Here is a 19472-nt window from a genome sequence, read left to right on the forward strand (position 1 = left end):
CCCTACTTCCCAGCCCTCCAGAGGAGATGAAAACTCAATGATCCCCTCTGGAGCTGTTTTCTCCCTTGCCAATGAAGGCTTCTGGACAAGAGAATCCTCCTCCGGTGCCTAGAGAAACCAATAGATTTAGAAGTAAACCAACTCCTGCAGTCCATGCTGGTCAAACAGAGTAGTAAAGAGCAGGGCATTGGAACAAAACATTCTTCCTGAATTCTACAAAGCTTGTTTTATCAATACTTCTACAAAGTCTCAAGCATGATTTTCATCATCTTTAAAAAGATGCTAATAATATTGCATTATCCTCTTAAATTGGGAGAAGATTGTTTTTCTTTTTAATTTAGGACTTTAATGAGATAATACATAAGAAACTCTTAGCAAAATACTTTAATAAAAATTGCTGTTAAACTAGTTGAACTTTTAATTGGAGATACTCGTAATTTTGTGTTTTAGAAAAGATACAATTGTGCAATATAATACTGATCTTGAGACCAGCAGTTAGCATAATGGCTATGTCACTGGACTCCCATGTAGTCGACCGCGTTTCGAGTCCCTGATCTGGTGGCTTAAACTCACGCCGGGCACGTGTGCGTGCATACCCAAGATCCCGAGAGGAGAATGGAGGAGAAGGGACTGTGGTGTGGCCATCCCCCCTGGGGGTTGATTTCTCGCTTTCTGTCTCTCTGTCTCTCTGGTGAGCGCACGCGTCCTATAGCAAAATCTTCTCAAAAAAAAATATATATAATACTGATCTTTCTTGCAATGATTGAGCCACATAACTACACCAACAAAGTTTGTGTTGATAAGTAATAGGATAAAACCTCACTCTTTTAAAAGTTAAACTACATACCAACAGGAAATTAAATTTCAGCCTAGTGAAATGAAATAATTGGTAAACAAATGAATAGACAAATAGGATAGTCAAGGGAAGTTAATATATTGATGATACAGATTATAGCCACTACAGTAGTTTCTAGGTTGCAGTACTTGATTAGTTTAATTCTAGTTACTATACTTCTTGAAAATAAAGTTTTATTAGAACATATAAACCAGATAATTCACCACTACAAATAGGACTTCCTTTTAGTAAACTGAAACGAGAGAAATGTAAGTGATTCACATCAACATAGGATGAAATAGTCTTGCGAGAAACAGTGCCGAATCCCACTTTTCTCAGGTAGCATCAAGGAAAAGAGATGACCCAGAGAAATTAAGGCCAGTTCTCACTGCCTCTATGATTTCAAGGATTCCCTCAAGTTCCCAAAGCTGCTCCTCATGCTATTTAAGGTGCAATACTATATGGGTATTATCATGACTTTGGCGTCAGACAGCCTCAGGTTTGACTCTTTTTCTACCGCTTGTTCTATTGAGGCAACTTAGTTAATTCTTTTTAGACTTCTTTTCTTTTCTGTAAAATAAAATAGGATAAAAGAAGAGACTAACCTAGTCTCTGATTCATAGTAACTTCTTGTCAAAGGTCCCTTCTCTTCTCTTTTCATCTCTTTGAATTGAAGTATCCATTTGTAATGAACTCTCCCTTGGAAAACTTGCTTATGACCTGTAATCTATAAATACTTTATTACTTTTTTTATTCAATAAATATTTACAGAGTGTTTATTTTCATGTAGTAATTAGATTAGGTAGTTGCAATTTAAAGGAATCCTGAGGAAATGGGAGGCAGAAAGAAATGTTTTGAGGCTAGCTATTGGGTTGGAAAGCACAGAAACGTGTACCTGTGACGGCTGAAGTACACAGACCAAAAAGTAGCACATGGGGGATGCATCTAGAAGGAGCATGAGGGAGTCAAATATTCGGCTAGATCGGAAGGGTACCAGTAAGACCAGTGGCTTCAAGCTTTTTGCAAGAGTGACAATGAAGATAGCCCTTTTATATATAAACTAACTTATGTAACAATAATCAGGCTTTTCAGTACAGAGTGTTATTTTAGAATAAAAAGTTTCCAAAAGCATACATTATATGGTAAGTATGTTACACATATTCAGCATCCATTTTTGTTCCCAAAGAAAAGAAAAACTTTCATAGAAAAGAGATTTTTTATTCAAATAGACTAATTTGGAAATTTTTATATGAATGGGAAAAAATAACTTTGGAAATTTGTATACCAAAGAAAATGACAAGCCCTAAAATCATTAAACTAGGTGTCACTCTAATGAGGCATCTCGTCTAGTGTTTATCAAAAAGGGGTTTCATGGAAGTGCCTCAGAGAGTCTCAAAGGCCCTTCAGGGTCTTCAGCAAAACAAGCTGATAAGACTCAGAGAACCCATCACCACTATAAAAAAGCAGTAGCTTGGTTTTAGAATTTCATGTAAATATTCTGAAAGTTAACCTAATTCATGGTATCATTTCAAGAAAGCATTCTGGTAACCTTCTCCCCAGGGAGATTCATTCATTCCACAAGCATTTAAGAACCTACTATGTTTACATGCTGGACTCTGGCTTTATAGACAAGAAAAAGACTATTACCTCATTGTCTGAAAGCTTACAGTCTAGAAAGAGACTAACAGCTAAGCAAATAGAGTTTTATCTAGCAAATACTTCAATAGCACTATGTACAAGGAGACATGAGAACATGGCAGGGAGTGTTTCTGATTACTGGGTTAAGTTTTCTAGGTAGAAAAAGATGAGAATATCATTTTATTAACAATTACAGAAATCCCTCAGAAGTATGGAACTATAAAGGTTCCCAACTCTGTCACACCCAACATCCTCTTTAATGTAAATATTTCATAATGCTTTATTTTACTATTGTTAAGTAAAAGTCATAGATAATATCACTTTTATAATCGAGAATATAAATTTTAGATAGGTTATATAAATTTATAGATAGTATAAATTGTATAAATGTAGTTTCAAATATGTAATACGTAATACCCTACACTTAACATAAAAGAAAATAAAATAAATATTTAGAATACATAATATCTAGTTTAATATATAAGTGTTCCAGGAATGTATAAATTCAATGATACAGTGAATTTCTCAGATGCTCATATCTAATTATGAGGAGGAAGTCCTTATTTAAACAACAAATTCAATACCCAATTGCATATTATTACTTTTCTTTATATCTGCATTTTATCATAAAACTTGAATATGTATGTGTGTTTATGTAAGTATATATGTATATAAGTACATGCATATATAAGCATATTTGTAAATATGAGACTTAAAAAAGAAAAATGAAATTAATGTATTTTCCAAAAAATGAAATTAATATTTCATAGAAAAATGAAATTAATGTATGAGTTAATATGTGGAAAATTTTTGATATCTGTATAGTTTTCTCAAAGTATACATTTTCTATGAACTTTCAACAATTATATACATACTTAGAAATTCTGTGACTGTAATAGGTACAAGTGTAGACTAATTTATCCTTACTACAAACACAAAGTTTGTTATTGAAGATGTAATTTTCTGAGACAGTGACTAACTCAGAGTGGAGATCCAAATTAACAAGCTAATCATCTAGCAACTTACCTGGTAGCTAAATTCCTAAAAGTTTAATATATATTAAAATCTGAAAAAGCAAATTTCTAGTTTTATGTAAAACTCAGCTTCAAGGCTCAGTGACTGCATATTTGTTGTTTGCATATACAAATGACTAGCAGGACACTGAAAAGTTACATCAGACATGGTACAATTTTCTAGTTCTTAGAGATTGCTTCAGCTATTACAAGACTTCCATCCTAGTTCACTGTACTTGCATGTAAAGGAGAATTCAAGAACGGAGTGTCAAATATGGTAAAGACATAAAGTACAATGAGAACCAAAAATAAGACACTGGGCTTGTCAGTTCACATGCATTGATTATGTTAATTAGATCCAATATTGGCTACATTACAAAACTGAGGTGGCTTCAGAAATTCACAGAAATAGTGCCTGTTCTTGTTGGAATCTTGGTAATAGACAAGAGAGGTTAGCACTGGAAGACTACACATGATGAAGAATTGAGCTATTGATTTGTTTTTTTTTTTTTTCTTCTTAAGACATTTGTGAAATATTAGAGCCATGGATAAGAGTATATTAAGCCATGACCAGTAGACTTTAAAGGATCCCTGAGAATGTGGTAAGGGATGGATTTGAAACCTCCTGTGGAGGTGTTAGCCATAAAAGTATTTTGTCCTCTTGTACCAGAGGAAAATTGGTAAGGGCTAGTGTCTCCTTTTTTTTCTTTCTTTTTCTTTCTTTCTTTCTCTCTCTTTTTCTTTCCTTCCTTCCTTTCTTCCTTCCTTCCTTCCTTCCTTCCTTCCTTCCTTTCTCCCTTCCTTCCTTCCTTTCTCCCTTCCTTCCTTCCTTTCTCCCTTCCTTCCTTCCTTTCTTTCTTCTTTCTTTCTTTTTCTCTCTCTTACTCTTTCTTTCTCTTTCTTTCTTCTTTCTTCTTTCTTTCTTTCTTTCTCTCTTTGATGAGAATGAGAGAGATAAAAAGAGACAGATTGGGACCAGCAGTTAACGTAATGGCTATGTCGCTGGACTCCCATGCAGTTGACGGCGATTCGAGTCCCAGACCTAGTGGCTTAAAACTCATTCCGGGCTCATGTGCGTCCATGCCAAGATCCCAAGAGGAAAATGGAGGAGAATGGATTGTGGCGTGGCCATCCCCCCTGGGGGGTGATTTCTTGCTTTCTGTCTCTCTGTCTCTTTCTGTCTGTCTGGTGAGTGCGCGCACCCTATAGCTAAAACCTCTCCAAAAAAAGAGGGAGAAAGATATTCTTGCCCGAAGTGTACCACACCGTGATTCTCAGGTTGGATGATGGGTGCACAATAGGCATGTCTAGAATGTTCAGATCAAACCCAGGACCCAAACTGAGGCCATCTATGTAGCTCCAGTATCAAGTAGCAGCACCCTACTACCTGTCGCACCAGGGCTGGACCAACAGTGCTTTTACAGAGGTGGTATGGAAGGAATTTTAAGGAGCTCCTGTCTTTCAAATTTTAAACACTTAAAGTATTATGACAAATTCTGAACAAAACTTAAGCATTACCTCCAAATTTAAATCTATTCTTGCTGCCAATGAAGATTTTAGAAATAGAGGTAAATATAATAAATCTTCTATTTCAGTCCCTTGGCTCAGAAGGTTAAGGAATGTTATTCCCATTTTACAGATAAGGCCATTGAAACTCAGAATTATAGAGTTGCTTACTGATGTTAAAGAAGCCAGATCTGACATGACTGACCACCACTCAATTCCTAGCTCCCAACAACTTGAAAATCACACCAGACACATATGTGTGCAAGGCCAAAATCCAGACAGGAATAAAAGGGATTGTGGCATGACCATGCCCCATAGAGGGGGGCTTTCTCCCTCTCTCTAACACTCTAGCTCTCTCTGAAAAATGCACATGCTCTGGCAATTAAAAACAGTAGAGAGAGGGAGTCTTCAAAACATCCATAGAAAATATGTATTATGAAAAATATAAACATGGATTTTTTTTTTCTCAGTGCTTGAGTTTCAAGTGCTGGACCTAGTGACTTGAAAAACACACTGAGCATAGTGTGCCAAAAATTCTGAAAGGAAAGATGAAGGAGAAGAGATTGTGGAACAATCATGTTCTATAGGGTGTACTTTCTCTCTCTATCTCTGGAAAGCAAATGAAAATTCAGCAAATTTATTATTTTTTAAATGTTTGCACAAAAATAAACTCATACCATAACTCCTTTTATTTTTTAACTTAGTGAAGACCTCTTATATATATGACTATAAGAAAAAGAAGTTCTATTTATTTAAATTAAAAATTAGATATAATTATTGTAAACATTGGTTTAAACCAGAGCTTATGCATCAGGACCAATGAATCAATTTCTATGTGGATTTTTACTATAGAGCACATGGACTCTCCAGAGAGACAGAAAGAGAGAAATCACTCTCACAGGGAGATGGCCATGCTGCAGTCCCTTCTCCTTTACTCTCCTCTTGGTAGTTTGGGCATGCACACACACACACACACACACACACACACACACCTGGTGTGAGTTTAAAGCTGTCGGGTCCAGGACTTGAACTGTGGTCAACTATGTGGGAGTCCAGCAACATAACCATTATGTCACCTGCTTATCCCTCTGTGTAGATTTTTAAAAAGGATCAGGCAATTCAAATTTATTACATCTGAAGTAAAGGCTTGAAAACTATGCTTTTTTAAAGTGGCAGAAATAATTCTGCTGTTTAAATGTCCAAGATTCAGCAATCATATCTGGAACTAAGAAGAATCAGGGAAGACTTTCATGTCTTCATAGGCAAATATTTCTATGAAATAAATGCATAAATACATAGATAAACACATGAAAAAGTATGTTTCAACTAATTATAAGAATAGTTATGATTTTTAATTGCTTCATTTTAACTGAATTATTAAAATGTTTTCTTCTGGGCCAATAGGTGGTGTGGTGGTTTAGGCACTGGATTCCCAATAGCCAACTGCAGTTCGAGTCCCGGACCCAGTGGCTTGAAAATCACAAAAAACAGATAAATAAATAGATAAATAATTTTTAAAAAATAAGTTTTCTTCTATGCATTATGGCATTGTGGACTAGCTAAGAAAAAATCGTTTTTCAATGTAAACTAAGCATCACTGTCATCTTTGGCAATTTTCCTAAAAGTAAAAAAATAAAACTTTTACTTATTTACATTTAATTGTAGAGAAGAAAAGTCATTTGAATTTTGTATATTATTTTATCTATAAAATATGCATGTTAATGTCAGAAGGACAATGTGCCATGTATTTTTTTACTTAAAGAGACATGCCATAATTGCCCATATTTTTTGAAATAATCATTTTAACTTTTTAGGTCACATAATGTCAATCACCTACTAATTATTAGATGAGTTTCTATAATGCTAAAAAAATGCTTAAGGAAATGAATATTCACAATAACTGGCTTGGCTATGTCATTGGTATTGTCCTTATGCTGATGCCAAACAGAGACGCCAGGAAATAATTCTCTATTTCCTGATTTTTATAGCATCAAACATACCATCCATAGCAAATTGTGTCAATATCATTGATGCAAAGGAACAATATGGTTGGCTTATGTCTCAAGAAAGTCAAATTTCTTTTTTAAAGAACTATTTATTTAATTTTATTTATTATTTTTTTTAATTTGACCACAGAGAGGCAGAGAGAGAGGGAAGGGGAGAAATCAAGCCACCAGGTCTGGAACTTGAATTGCAGTTGGCCTTGTGGGAATCCAGTACCTTAACCATCGCCACCTGCCGGCCCCAAAAGTCAACTTTTGATTATTTGCCTCACTTTTTGTTCATGTTTTATTTATCTGTGGCAAATATTTACTTTCAAAATGTAAACATTTAAGACCTAGTTAATTTTGCTAAGTTGCATGCTTCATCAACCTCTCCTTCCCCCCAAATTAATATTCTTGTCATCAATTACTTGCCTTATTGACCTCTCTTCGTTCACACTTTATGTTATTTTTCATGAGTCCTGAGTACAAGAATGGTCTAATAATAGTGCTCTTTGAGGGAACATTCCAATAGACAAAAAGAATTTCTGCACATAGTAATAGATTGGACTTATTAGTTTGATATATGAATGGTAGAATGGATGTAAGGAAAACTTTAGCAGCTTCTGTACAGAAAACAAGGATCATCTTGTCAACTATGCTTTCTGAAACTGATCTTTACAATAGATGCCATTAGTTTATTGGAAGTGAATTTCTAAACCATCAGACATAAACATATTCACCTTAAATAACAACTTACATTTCAAAGATATAGATGCATGCATATGCCCACAAACAAAGTAGTGATTTATCTTCCTTTATATAGTGGAAGATTAACATAAAATTTTTCATTGGCTTGTATTTGGAGCTGATGGTCATGCCAGAAATTGGTTTGCATGACAAGTGGGCAATTCAAGATGCCCAATGGAATAAATTATTATAATTTAAGTTGATTATTTATCATTGATACGTAATTAACTTATAACATTTTGCCACAGATACCATAAGGTATAGTTTTGGGTTATATCTCTCAGGACAAGTTTAATTCCCATTTTAAAAATATAATCTTCATAGTTATTTATGTGCTGTACCATTTGCCCACTTCTATTTAGAATAATTTGTTAACCAGTTTTTCCATGATTCTGTAAGAGAGAAAGTAAATTCAAATTGCAGCAAAATAATTGTTACTTATAAAACAAAAGTAAAATTATCTCAGTAGCAAAGATTGTTAAATATTGGAATGAGTTTCCTAGTAAGGTATAAAATCTTCACTTTAGAAGCCATATGTGGGCCAGCTGGTTGTGTGCTGGCTAAGGCAACTGGATTCCTCATTCTCACGTCACAGACCTGGTGGCTCGAGAAGCGCAGGTATATGTGTGCGTGTGTGTGTGTGTGTGTGTGTGTGTGTAAAAATCCCAAAAGGAGAAATGAAGAAAAAGTAATTGTCTTATGGCTTTCCTCCATGTAGAGTGCTTTCTCACTTCCCTCTCTCTCTCTCTCTCTCTCTCTGGCAAATACATATACTCTTTAACAAAGAAAAAAAAGAAAGAAAAAGAAAAGCTATACTCTATGAAAGTATTTCTGAGGTTTTGTATAGATAAAAAAATGATAAGTGAGGGACCACCACCAGATGGTGTGTTAGTTACATCGCTGGACTCCCAGGTAGTTAAACATGGTTCAAATCCCAGACCTGGTAACTTAAAACTCATGCCAAGTACATATCCATGTATGTCCAAAATCCCTAGAGGAGAAGGTACTGTGGCATAGCCATCCCGCCTGGGGGATGATTCCTCAATTTCTGTCTTGTCTCTCTCTTTCTCTCCAGCCAGTGTGTGTACCCTATAGCAAATATCTTTAAAAAAAAAATGAGATATATCCCCAAGGTTCTATATACAATACATACCTCTTTGCTTATATTAGAGAAGGTATCCTTAGAAATATTGGACTAGTCAAGTGGAACATTAGACTAAACATGAGTTTCAATACTATTCAGTTTTATTGGAAATTCACTGAAAAATAGATACAAGTGTCAGAGCCAAGAAAGAATTAACTAAAATAAAATGTAAAGCAAAACCTAAGTGTAGAGCCACAAAATGTTATTTTCTGCTATGCCAGAGACCTGCTCCAGCTGGAGTGGGTTGAGGCTCGTACACAGGAAGGAAACGCAGATGAGAAGGAGTTCAGGCGGAGACCTCTATGCCCTTCAGCATGTTCTCAGCCGACTACAGTCAGAGTGAGCTCAAGACTACAACGTCAATGGCTAGGAGACATATGTATTTATTATTGAGGGAGTTTTAAGGAGTAGGAGGGGTGAGGGTAAGTAAAAGATTTTACTCTAAGCAGTAAAGTATTCAAAGCATAGGAACAATAATCATAAAACATGACGTCTATTGTTTAGGTATAAACATTCAATATCCTCAGAGCGAGAGAGTCCATTTGTCTGGTGCATTCTCTCCTTAGATCTTGATTATCGGCAAAGGTCTTTTGGGTGAGGGGGCTTTCAGGAATCTTGATAACCTCAGCCCCAGGCTAGCTTGAGAACTTCAGTCCCAGGCCAGCTTGAGAACTTCAGCCCCAGGCCAGCTTGAGAACTTCGGCCTCAGGCTAGGGTGGCTGCAGATTGCCAGTTACAAAGGCCTAGATAGAAATCCTATCTGGTCAAGTAAAGAAAAGGTTAATATATACTAAAGTGGATATCTATATTATTTCTGGGGTAAGCAGCTTAACGACTGACCTAAAGATTATTGTGTACTTGTGACCCTCTACATGCTGTTCTATACAATGGCTGTGGCTCAGGGAGGGGCAATCTCTCCTTGTCCTGTGCTCAAAGGTGACCCATGGTCTTTGTTTGGGATATCAGTACCTCACAGATGAGTCCCTGAGCCCCTCCCAGTTACTGAGTTCATTTTACCAATTTAGTAGCTTTCCATTAACCCAAACCTTTTTAATGCTACCTATGCAATCCCTGGTAGGAGAAGTGAATGCGGCATTCTTTATTAACATTTTCCAGGTGGGTAGGGTGAGTCTCACAGGAATAATTCCCATTGGCTGCTGCCTTAGGGATCCGCATTCCTTCAGGATTATTATAAAAGTTACATTAAGGCTGGGGGTGTTATTTTACCCTTACAGGGTACCAGGGTACCATAACAACAGTAAAGCCAATGGCAGAGAGATAGAAAGCATAAACCAGAACAACAAACACAGTTGAAACCTTGAGCTCATGGCTACAGCCTTGCTTGCAGCTCTTCTCAGCTAAGCCTTGCTTAGACATGAGAGGCAGCTCCCCATGGCTGTGTTGGCTGCATGGGCCACCACTGCTAAGTGTAATAATTCCCTCACTTTTACCCAAATATTTCTTGATAAACATAACAAAATGATAAAAGTAGAATGTTTCAATGAAGATTCATTCTATCAACCCTAAAGATGAAACCAAATATCCCATAATTAGAGTTCCTCAGTTTTAAAAGAATAATTGTATCGTTTACCATAGGTAGAAGTTTTAGGGTAGGCCTCTAAATGTGTGAATTTTAAATATGAATGGTTAAAAATGGTTACTAAAAATAAAGTGGAATTATTTTTCATTATTTTTTTAATTGTGGAACATAACATTTTCTCTTATTGATGAAGCTTTCTCAGTTCTAACTCTAGCCAAAAAGATTCTTGACTAGAGAGTTGTTTCATATTGACAAAAAATTACTAGACCAGCTCTGTTGGTACAGGTGGTAAGGTGCTGCATTAGATGACAGGTCAATGATTCTTGCTGGCTAGAAGGGTGGAGAAAGAATTACACCATGCAAGATCCTTTCAAGAGTTTCTGTGTGTGTGTGTGTGTGTGTGTGTGTGTGTGTGTGTGTGTGTGTGTGATTTTCTTAAAATAAATAAGTAAGCTTTAACAAGAACACATTATTTATTCTAATTTCAGGCTTTCAAAAATAATTCCATTGACAGAGAATTTTTTCTGACTTATTATAAAATCTCAAGCAAAAAAGAAAAAAATCATGTAGTCTTCTTGAGTCTAGGTCTAAGTTCTGACATATTTACAAAACTACAATTGTTTAGTGTATGTGCATATCTAAGACTGTATATATGTGTGTGTGTGTGTGTGTGTGTGTGTATGTGTGTGTGTGTGTGTGTGTCTGTGTGTGTGTATATATATATAAACATTAGTTAAGAAAGTCATATACTTAATAAAGGAAACTGGGCCACCCTGTGGTGGTTAAAGTGACTGGATCCTACATGGCCAAGTGAGCAATTCAAATCTCAGATCCAGTAGCTTGAAAAACACTCTGGACGTGTACACATATATGCCTCAAAAGTTGCACAAGTAGAGAGAAATTAAGGAGAAGGGAATTTTGGCATGACCATCCCTCATGGAGGTTGCTTTCTCACTTTCCCTCTCTCTTTCGCTCCGCCTCTGCTTTCCCTCCGCCTCTCTTCATTTTCCCTCTGGCTAACATTTTTAATTTTTTGTTAATTTTATTTATTTATTCATTTATTTTTAATTTGACCAGAGAGAGGAACAAAGGGAGAGAGAGAAAGTGAGATGACAAGCCACCAGGTCTGAGATTATAACCACAGTCAGCCATGTGGGATTATCCAACACCTTAACCACCACACCAACTCTGGTTCCCTCTGACAAACTTGAAAAAAAATTTAAAAAACTAACTCTTTCTTTGATATAAGAAGATATCTAGGGCTTTTAATAAATTATTGATAGATACATCTTTAAAAATTGAAATTGCATCTCTGTAAGCCACACAGAGATAGGGATAATAAATTCTGAAAGAAGAGTCATTTTACACACACACATACATACACATACACACACACACTACTGGCAAAACTGATTCAAAATAAGTCTTAAATAAGTAGACTTTGTTTACTGTTACATTCTGACAAAAGACTTTAAAATATTCATTCACAACCAATGCACTTGGTTCTGAGATGTCATGGGTACTGGTGAGGTAGGGACCTGACTTGTTAGGATTATGTCCCATTTGCTATAGTTCATGGGTAGGACTAGGAAACAAAGGACCTTGCTTCAACCTACTATACAATCACTCACCTTTTAAAATATCCTGTTTCTATTATTGTATTTATATTGTATAAAAGTGAATTTACTTTGCCATTTAGTGAGCTTTTATGCTTTTTGGTCTCTACCAGGAGTGACAATAAGCTGACAGTATTTTTCTGGTATCAATGAAAAGCTCAATAAAAAACAAGTAAGAGAACATTCTTTGCTACTGTTATTTTTAAATTGTGGTGAATGGATTTGTTTATAGTTTTATTTATCATATTTATTTATAGTTTTGTCTATTATATTTATCATCTCAAAACTTGAAAATATAAAAGTAGATTTCTACAATACGCCTATATAATTAAATATGCTACAACCATACATTCTAAGAACAATTGTACTCAGTGAAATTCTGAGATTAATGCAATATTAAAAGGTAATTCTAGGTCTCCTTTTTAACTTGAAGGTAATAAAAAAAATAGTTCATTAAACTAAAGAATGAGACTAACTATCTCGAATAAATAAGAGGAAATTGATAATCTTATTCTCTCAGAAATTTTGATACAGTTACTTCTTTCTTCCTGAAATATGAGACAAGACACCTTATGTATCTAAGGAGATATTTAAATAAGAAGAGGAAGAAAAGTGTGATCTTAGTCCTAAACATGATCTATAAACTGTGCTGTACACACTGTGGCTAAGAAAGAATGCCCAGGTGTATTAGCAACAACTTGGTTATAATAGAAATGAGGCCAAAGCATTTGTTACCTTGTCAAACTAGCTCACACAGTTACACTTGGGTACATGCTACAGAATCACAGGAGAATAGCTTGACTATTGCAGTCAATATTCATTCATCCTCATGATGCAACTGAGAGATAAATAACCATTTTGTAATCTTTTATCTCTTTCTCTTTCTCCTCCTTTTCTCTTCCCTCTCTTTCTGTCTCTCTCTCCATTCCCTTTTGCAAATATTTTGTGTGAATAATGTCAATTACACTGAGAGTTTATCCTGTGCTATATTTTAAAAGTTTTTTTTCACTCAGTAAAGATGTCACTTGTGTGTTACTCTGTAAATTACCTTGATTAATCTGCCTATAAAACATACCGCCATACAGATTTTATCTTCAGTTTGATATAAAGTTAGAAGAAACATCAGGATTTTTTGGAGGGTCATGGGGGATGGCAAAAGGAAGAGATGTCATACCCAGCAGATTTGACTTCTCATCTTGCCACAGAATCATTTTTACCCTGAGATCCTTATAGCCAAAGAGGTCATCAGGCCATATTATCACAACATGTTATTAAAAAGGTTTATTTGTTTCGAACATTTGCTTTATTTAACAAAATATCTAGAGAATTTTCATTATACTTCATTGTTTGGATGTTTAGAGTAAAAGTTTTTGTGTCAAATATGAGAAGACAGTAATAATGATCTTAAAATATTTCTGATTTCTCAATACAAATAAATAGGCAGCAGCATTCAGAGGGAAAAAAATAGCAGATACCGAGCTATGAAGAAATGATGAAACTTGAGCCAGTGTGATTTCTGTTGTCCAAGTCTGATTGCTTCTAAAATTAAGTTCTTGTCTCTCAATATCTCTGCCATTTCCTGAGGGGGTTCCAAGGACGGTGTTGAAATGCCTCTACTTGGGATGCCTGTTATCTAAGGAATGTATGTGGAAGTGTGGAAGTGCTTTCCACCCATTTCACAACAAAAATTGGCTTGGTGGTGGAAACAAATATGTAAGGGGGGTTTAAATATAAGCCTAAAGAGCTATCATGTATCGGATATTATCTTCAACCCTTAAGGTAGGCATTAGTGTTCTAATTTATGGATGATTAAACCAAACCCTGGGATTAAATCAATAACATGTCCCAAACTGACACCTGGTATGGAAGCAGAATTCAAACATGATTTGTCTGTTCCAATGACCTAGCACATAAATGTAAGTTAAATTACTGATAATACAAATAGTGGATTCTTTTTTCTTTCTCCCAGGGAACCTGTAATACTAATTAAATCATCTATTCACTAATTGAGAGAAGATAGCATTTTAAATCCTTGAAGGAGAAAAAAAAACTATTATCTCCATTACACAGTGAAAAATAATAACTCAGCATTGGAAACAGAAGAGACTCTCTTTTACACAACCCCCACATGAGCAATACCAGAGTCCAGTTGGATGAGTACATAGCAACTACAGAAATTTCTCTCATTTCCAAGGGGCCCCAGTACTGAGAAGTGAGTAAGGACTGAGGGCTCTCCCTTCATGTGGGACCACTATGGTATAAGAAAAAAAGTAAACAAAAAAATACTAGAAAAATTATTGTTAACATTTTGGGGGGGAGGGGCGGAGAGGTTTTTGTTAAAGGGTGCATCAACTCACCAGAAACAGAGAGAGAAATCAGCTCCCAAGGGGGATAGCCACACCACAGTCCCTTCTCCTCTATTCTCCTCTTGAGATCTGGGGCATGCACGCACATGCACACACACCTGGCATGAGTTCAAGCCACCAGGTCCGGGACTTGAACCGTGGTCTACTACATGGGAATCCAATGACATAGCCGTTACACCATCTGCTGGTCCCTATGGTTAACATTTTAAAGGAAAGGTTTATCTTGCTATTTAGTGTTTATTTTTTCACCAAGTCAATATTAATATTGGGTCGTTGGAAAAATCATGATGCATTTTTGCATAGAAAAAATACAATGGGACTTTTCTGACAGCCCAATAGATATACAATGGTGGTGACATGAGGGTGTGGGGGTGACCACACCTAGCACCCGACTGGCTCTTGCCCAATGTACCGAAAAAATGATAAATGTGGACAAGTGGAGGGGATATCAAGCAGAGTTTAAAATCCAAGGAGGAAAAGCTTCTATACCATGGAAGAGGGCCCAACTGGGTTGCTGTAGATGGGCCAAATTTTATTTAAATAGGATCCTGACAAAGAAGAAAAACGTAATTCTCTTTAAAATAAGCTATTAGTCCATGGCGTTGACACCTGGAGTCTTAAATTAATCTTAGTCGCTGGAAGGGGCCAGAGGACTCTGTGTTGTAGTTAATGATGGAGATTTCCTTATCTTCGTGGCCTGGACTGTGACTGATTTTCGTCTGATTTTAGCCCAGCAACAGGGAGTCCTAATTCCTTCTGAGACTTATAATGGATGCATAGAGAACATTCACAGGGCCATAGAAAGCAAAAACCACAGTAACTTCGTTATGGGGACCCCCTCCTCTGTCTACCTACTAATGGGATCTAACTCCTAACTCATAGTTACTCATGTCCTATTTTATTCAGTTAAGATATAAGTGTTCTTAACATGGCTGAATGTACTTTGTGAAATAAACACCAACAATGAACAGATAAAATGACTCGATAATTGATTGGTAAACACCATGTAACTATGGAATAATTATATGCCCTGTGAATTATATAGTACTAATAGTTGACATTATTTAAGAAACCTAAGAAATGAACTTCTAATTCGTACTTATCAGATTTCAAGTCCAAATAACCAGTTAAGTATCCTGTTATTATACAGAAGTATCCTATCATTAGATACCTGGTCAGTAATAATCATGCAATTAGTTACACATATTATACCCCAAAGCAAAATGCAAATGTAATATCATCAGTATGTCAAGAAACAATTTATCAATTTTATACAGGAAAAAAAAAAAAGAAAAAAACTGCATTTAAATAGAATGCCTACTTCATGCACACAATCATCTAAGAGGTGTTCCTTGAGTTATTAGAAAGGGGAGCTTGGTGGCTCCTTCCCATTCTCCATGTCTTTCCCAACTCAAATGTCTTTTCTTCCCCAAGCTTTTCTCGAATTTTCTTTCTAAAATTGTCTCTACTCCAACTCATGACCCCAAATAGCCTTTATATTATTACTCTGTTTAATATCATTATCACAACTTCCCTTTCTGAAATTATTGTTTTTTAAGTTTAAAATGTCTATTACTTCCCCATAGATGATAGATTTTTTTTCTCTTTAGCAGAGAATCACTTTGCATATTAAACAGCTATTTTTCTGTATCAGAATGGCCAGGCCTGCTTGTTCGACCCCCTAATCCTAGTGTGTGGCACTTGATAGGAACACGATAATACACTGGGATGATTTTGGATGAATGAGTTAATTACTGAGTTCACATTATGTACCAAATATTTGGACTGAGCTTAAAACAAGACAGATTCTCTCTCCTGTGAACTTTGCCTGTCAAATACTGAATTAACACATTGTAAACTTTCCAAGAATATTCCAAAGCAGGTATTAAAATTTTTAAAAATAACTAACCTTAACACTTAATTCAAAGATACGGTTGTCTTCAAGGTTACCACAATGTCTTCAATGTTACCATGTGGTTTTAAGCTGTTTCCGCCTACTTTGCTTCACATGAACATAGTATGAATTGTTGACCCACTGTTTCTGACCATACACGTTTATTTTCACAGACAACAACATTAATTGGTCTTTTGAAGACTGCTCGACTCCTTCGTCTTGTCCGAGTGGCAAGGAAACTGGATCGCTATTCAGAATATGGCGCTGCTGTTTTAATGCTTTTAATGTGCATATTTGCCCTGATTGCTCACTGGCTGGCTTGCATTTGGTATGCAATTGGGAATGTAGAAAGACCATATCTGACTGACAAAATTGGATGGCTGGATTCCTTAGGACAACAGATTGGCAAACGTTACAATGACAGTGACTCAAGTTCTGGACCATCTATTAAGGACAAATACGTCACAGCACTTTATTTTACCTTCAGCAGTTTAACCAGTGTAGGATTCGGGAATGTGTCTCCTAACACCAATTCAGAGAAAATCTTTTCGATTTGTGTCATGTTGATTGGCTGTAAGTAGATTTCTCCTTTGTTATCTATTAGGATAAAATAATACCATGAAATTGAGATCTCTAGAACATTAGGGTAAGGAAAGGAAAAAAATTATAGAAAATTGTGACAATGATGGAGTTACATATGTGGGTAATATATTCTAATTCTATCTGTGAAGTAGAAACACCAAACGTTTTTCTAGATCTCAGGAAATTATGGGCATAACACTGAATTTAAATGGTTCTTGAGATTCAGGAATTGAAACTTTTAGTTCACTTTTAGAGCTTTAATAAAATCATTATCTGTAATTTTTACCAATGGCTATTTTCTATTTCAAACAGAAGTCAGATTTGAAAGAAAAATGTTAGCTTAGCTTACATTACATATTGGGTTATCAGAAAAGTCATGATGTATTTTTCTATGGAAAAATGCATCACAAATTTTCTGACAACTTCAATACTATATATATCTTACTAGTACAATTATAATGTATAAGTCAATCTTTCATATATGTATATATACTCAACACACACACACATATATTTACTTATTATATATGTGCATTCATCCTGTCACTGACTAAAACTTAACTTTTTCTGTTATATTACCCAAGATCTAAGTGATTGCCCTTTACCTTATATTGGATGAATGACATGAACATCATATATACCATATGTTCTTTAGAGCAAAAGGAATTATGTTAAAATGAAGATGTTTCATTATTAATATTAAACAAACAAACAATCATGCTGTGGAACCACTGAAGGTTGCTGCACAATTGGTAAAAGCATGATTAATTTTTTTTTAATTTAGAAAGGAATATCATCATTAGATTGTATACGAAGTTGAAAGTAGCTCCTGATAGTTGATTCTTAAATGTCAACATATTGACGAATGGGATATGCTTAGATAAGGCCTATTTATGAAACTTAATAGGAGTCACTTAGTTTATTATATATTTTATATAAAATCTGTTTCCTATAGATATGTTTCTATATTACTGTTTTATCTTAGTAACATTTTTTTTTGTTGTTGTTAGAGGTTTTTGCTATAGGGTGCGTGCGCTCGCCAGACAGACAGAGAAAGACAGAGAGACAGAAAGAGAGAAATCACCCCCCAGGGGGGATGGCCACTCCTCAATCCCTTCTCCTCCGTTCTCCTCTCGGGATCTGGGGCACGCACGCACACACGCCCAGCGTGAGATTCAAGCCACCAGGTCCAGGACACAAACCGTGGTCAACTCCGTGGGAGTCCAGCGACATAGCCATTACAACAACTGCTGGTCCCTTAGTAACATTTTCATAATTAGTAACATTATGTTTAAAAAAAAAAAAAAAACTCTTAAGAATGTCTACCAATTCCATCTGACTTGGCTACAAGCGGAAATAGCATTGTACCCAGAAGGAAAGGGAAGTGAAGCCTACTAGAAAACAGAATTATCAGAGCCAGAGAAACTAAGTCTCTGAGTGAACACAGTTCTGATCATTTTGTAATTATACTACCAGTGGATACCTCATCACAGTTATCAACTGTAATAGCATAGCTAGCAAACAGGGAAAGAAAAAATAACTTATTTAGTTTTTAATTAAACACTTCCATGGTTAAGAGTTTATAGACAGATAGATAGATAGATAGATAGATAGATGATAAATAGATAGATGATAGATAGATATATAGACAGATAGATCTAAACATATGTTTAGAGAGAGAGAGAAAGAGAGAGAGAGGAGAGAGAGAGAGAGAGAGAGAGAGTTTGGAGGGTATTTTTTAAGGTTTTTGCTATAGGGTGCAGGTGCTCACCAGAGAGAGACAGAGAAAGGAAAAGTGAAAAATATCCACCTAGGTGGGATAGCTATGCTGCAATCCCTTCTCCTCCATTTGCCTGTTGGGATTTGGGGTACGGAGTATGCATGGACAACATGCCCGGCATGATTTTCACTAGGTCTGGGATTCGTATCATGATCAGCCATGTGGGAGTTCAGCACCTTAACCACCATACCACCTGCTGACCCAAACTTTACATTTTTCTAGAAAAATAGAATCTGGTCTTTAAAACTTAAAATTTTCAAGAAAGAGTTTTAAAGATGCACTGAAGTTTAGCCAGTTCTAACAATCACCACTGATAAGGCTGGGATTTCCTCACAGTCATGAGGATTAAGCAATATACATAGAGCGATTTATCATATAAATTATTTAAAATTGAAGGAAGTTCAGTTCCTATTTGCTCCACAACTAATCTCTAAATCCTAAATCAGGGAATTACAGGCAGTCTTCTTTTATCTCTTAAAATATAGCATGAGGCTATTTCTGCTGATCTTTCAAGAAAAATATATGTTTTCTACAGATGAATTCTATCTTTTAAGAAAAGGAAAAATACTTCAGTCAAATTCAGTATAGATACACCCATATTCCACATAACATAATTTGAATAAAAGATTTGGTTCTATAAACATTAATCAAAATAAGATTATATAAAGCTTAATCTCACATAGGAAGACATTTATTGGTAATCTGGAAAACTAGATTGTGACCCATTTTGCCTTACATAAAGGAAAACCATAAAATAAAGACTTAAAATAAGAATGTCCCTGAAATTTACTTAGCCATTTGATGCATTTGATGCATTGGAACTATC

The 19472-nt window shown here is 35.6% G+C and overlaps 1 protein-coding gene across 1 annotated transcript in view; it reads left to right on the forward strand.

Annotated features, from left to right (window-relative positions):
• KCNH7 (potassium voltage-gated channel subfamily H member 7) overlaps positions 1–19472 on the forward strand; it is a 213049-nt gene that overhangs the window by 114439 nt on the left and 79138 nt on the right. The window contains exon 7 of the mRNA XM_027776500.1: positions 16458–16857. Within this exon, the coding sequence (XP_027632301.1) occupies positions 16458–16857 (400 nt within the window). The remainder of the gene's footprint in view (positions 1–16457; positions 16858–19472) is intronic.

This window comes from Tupaia chinensis, unplaced genomic scaffold (assembly GCF_000334495.1).
Source record: "Tupaia chinensis unplaced genomic scaffold, TupChi_1.0 Scaffold000674_2, whole genome shotgun sequence".
Lineage (NCBI taxonomy): Eukaryota > Metazoa > Chordata > Mammalia > Scandentia > Tupaiidae > Tupaia > Tupaia belangeri.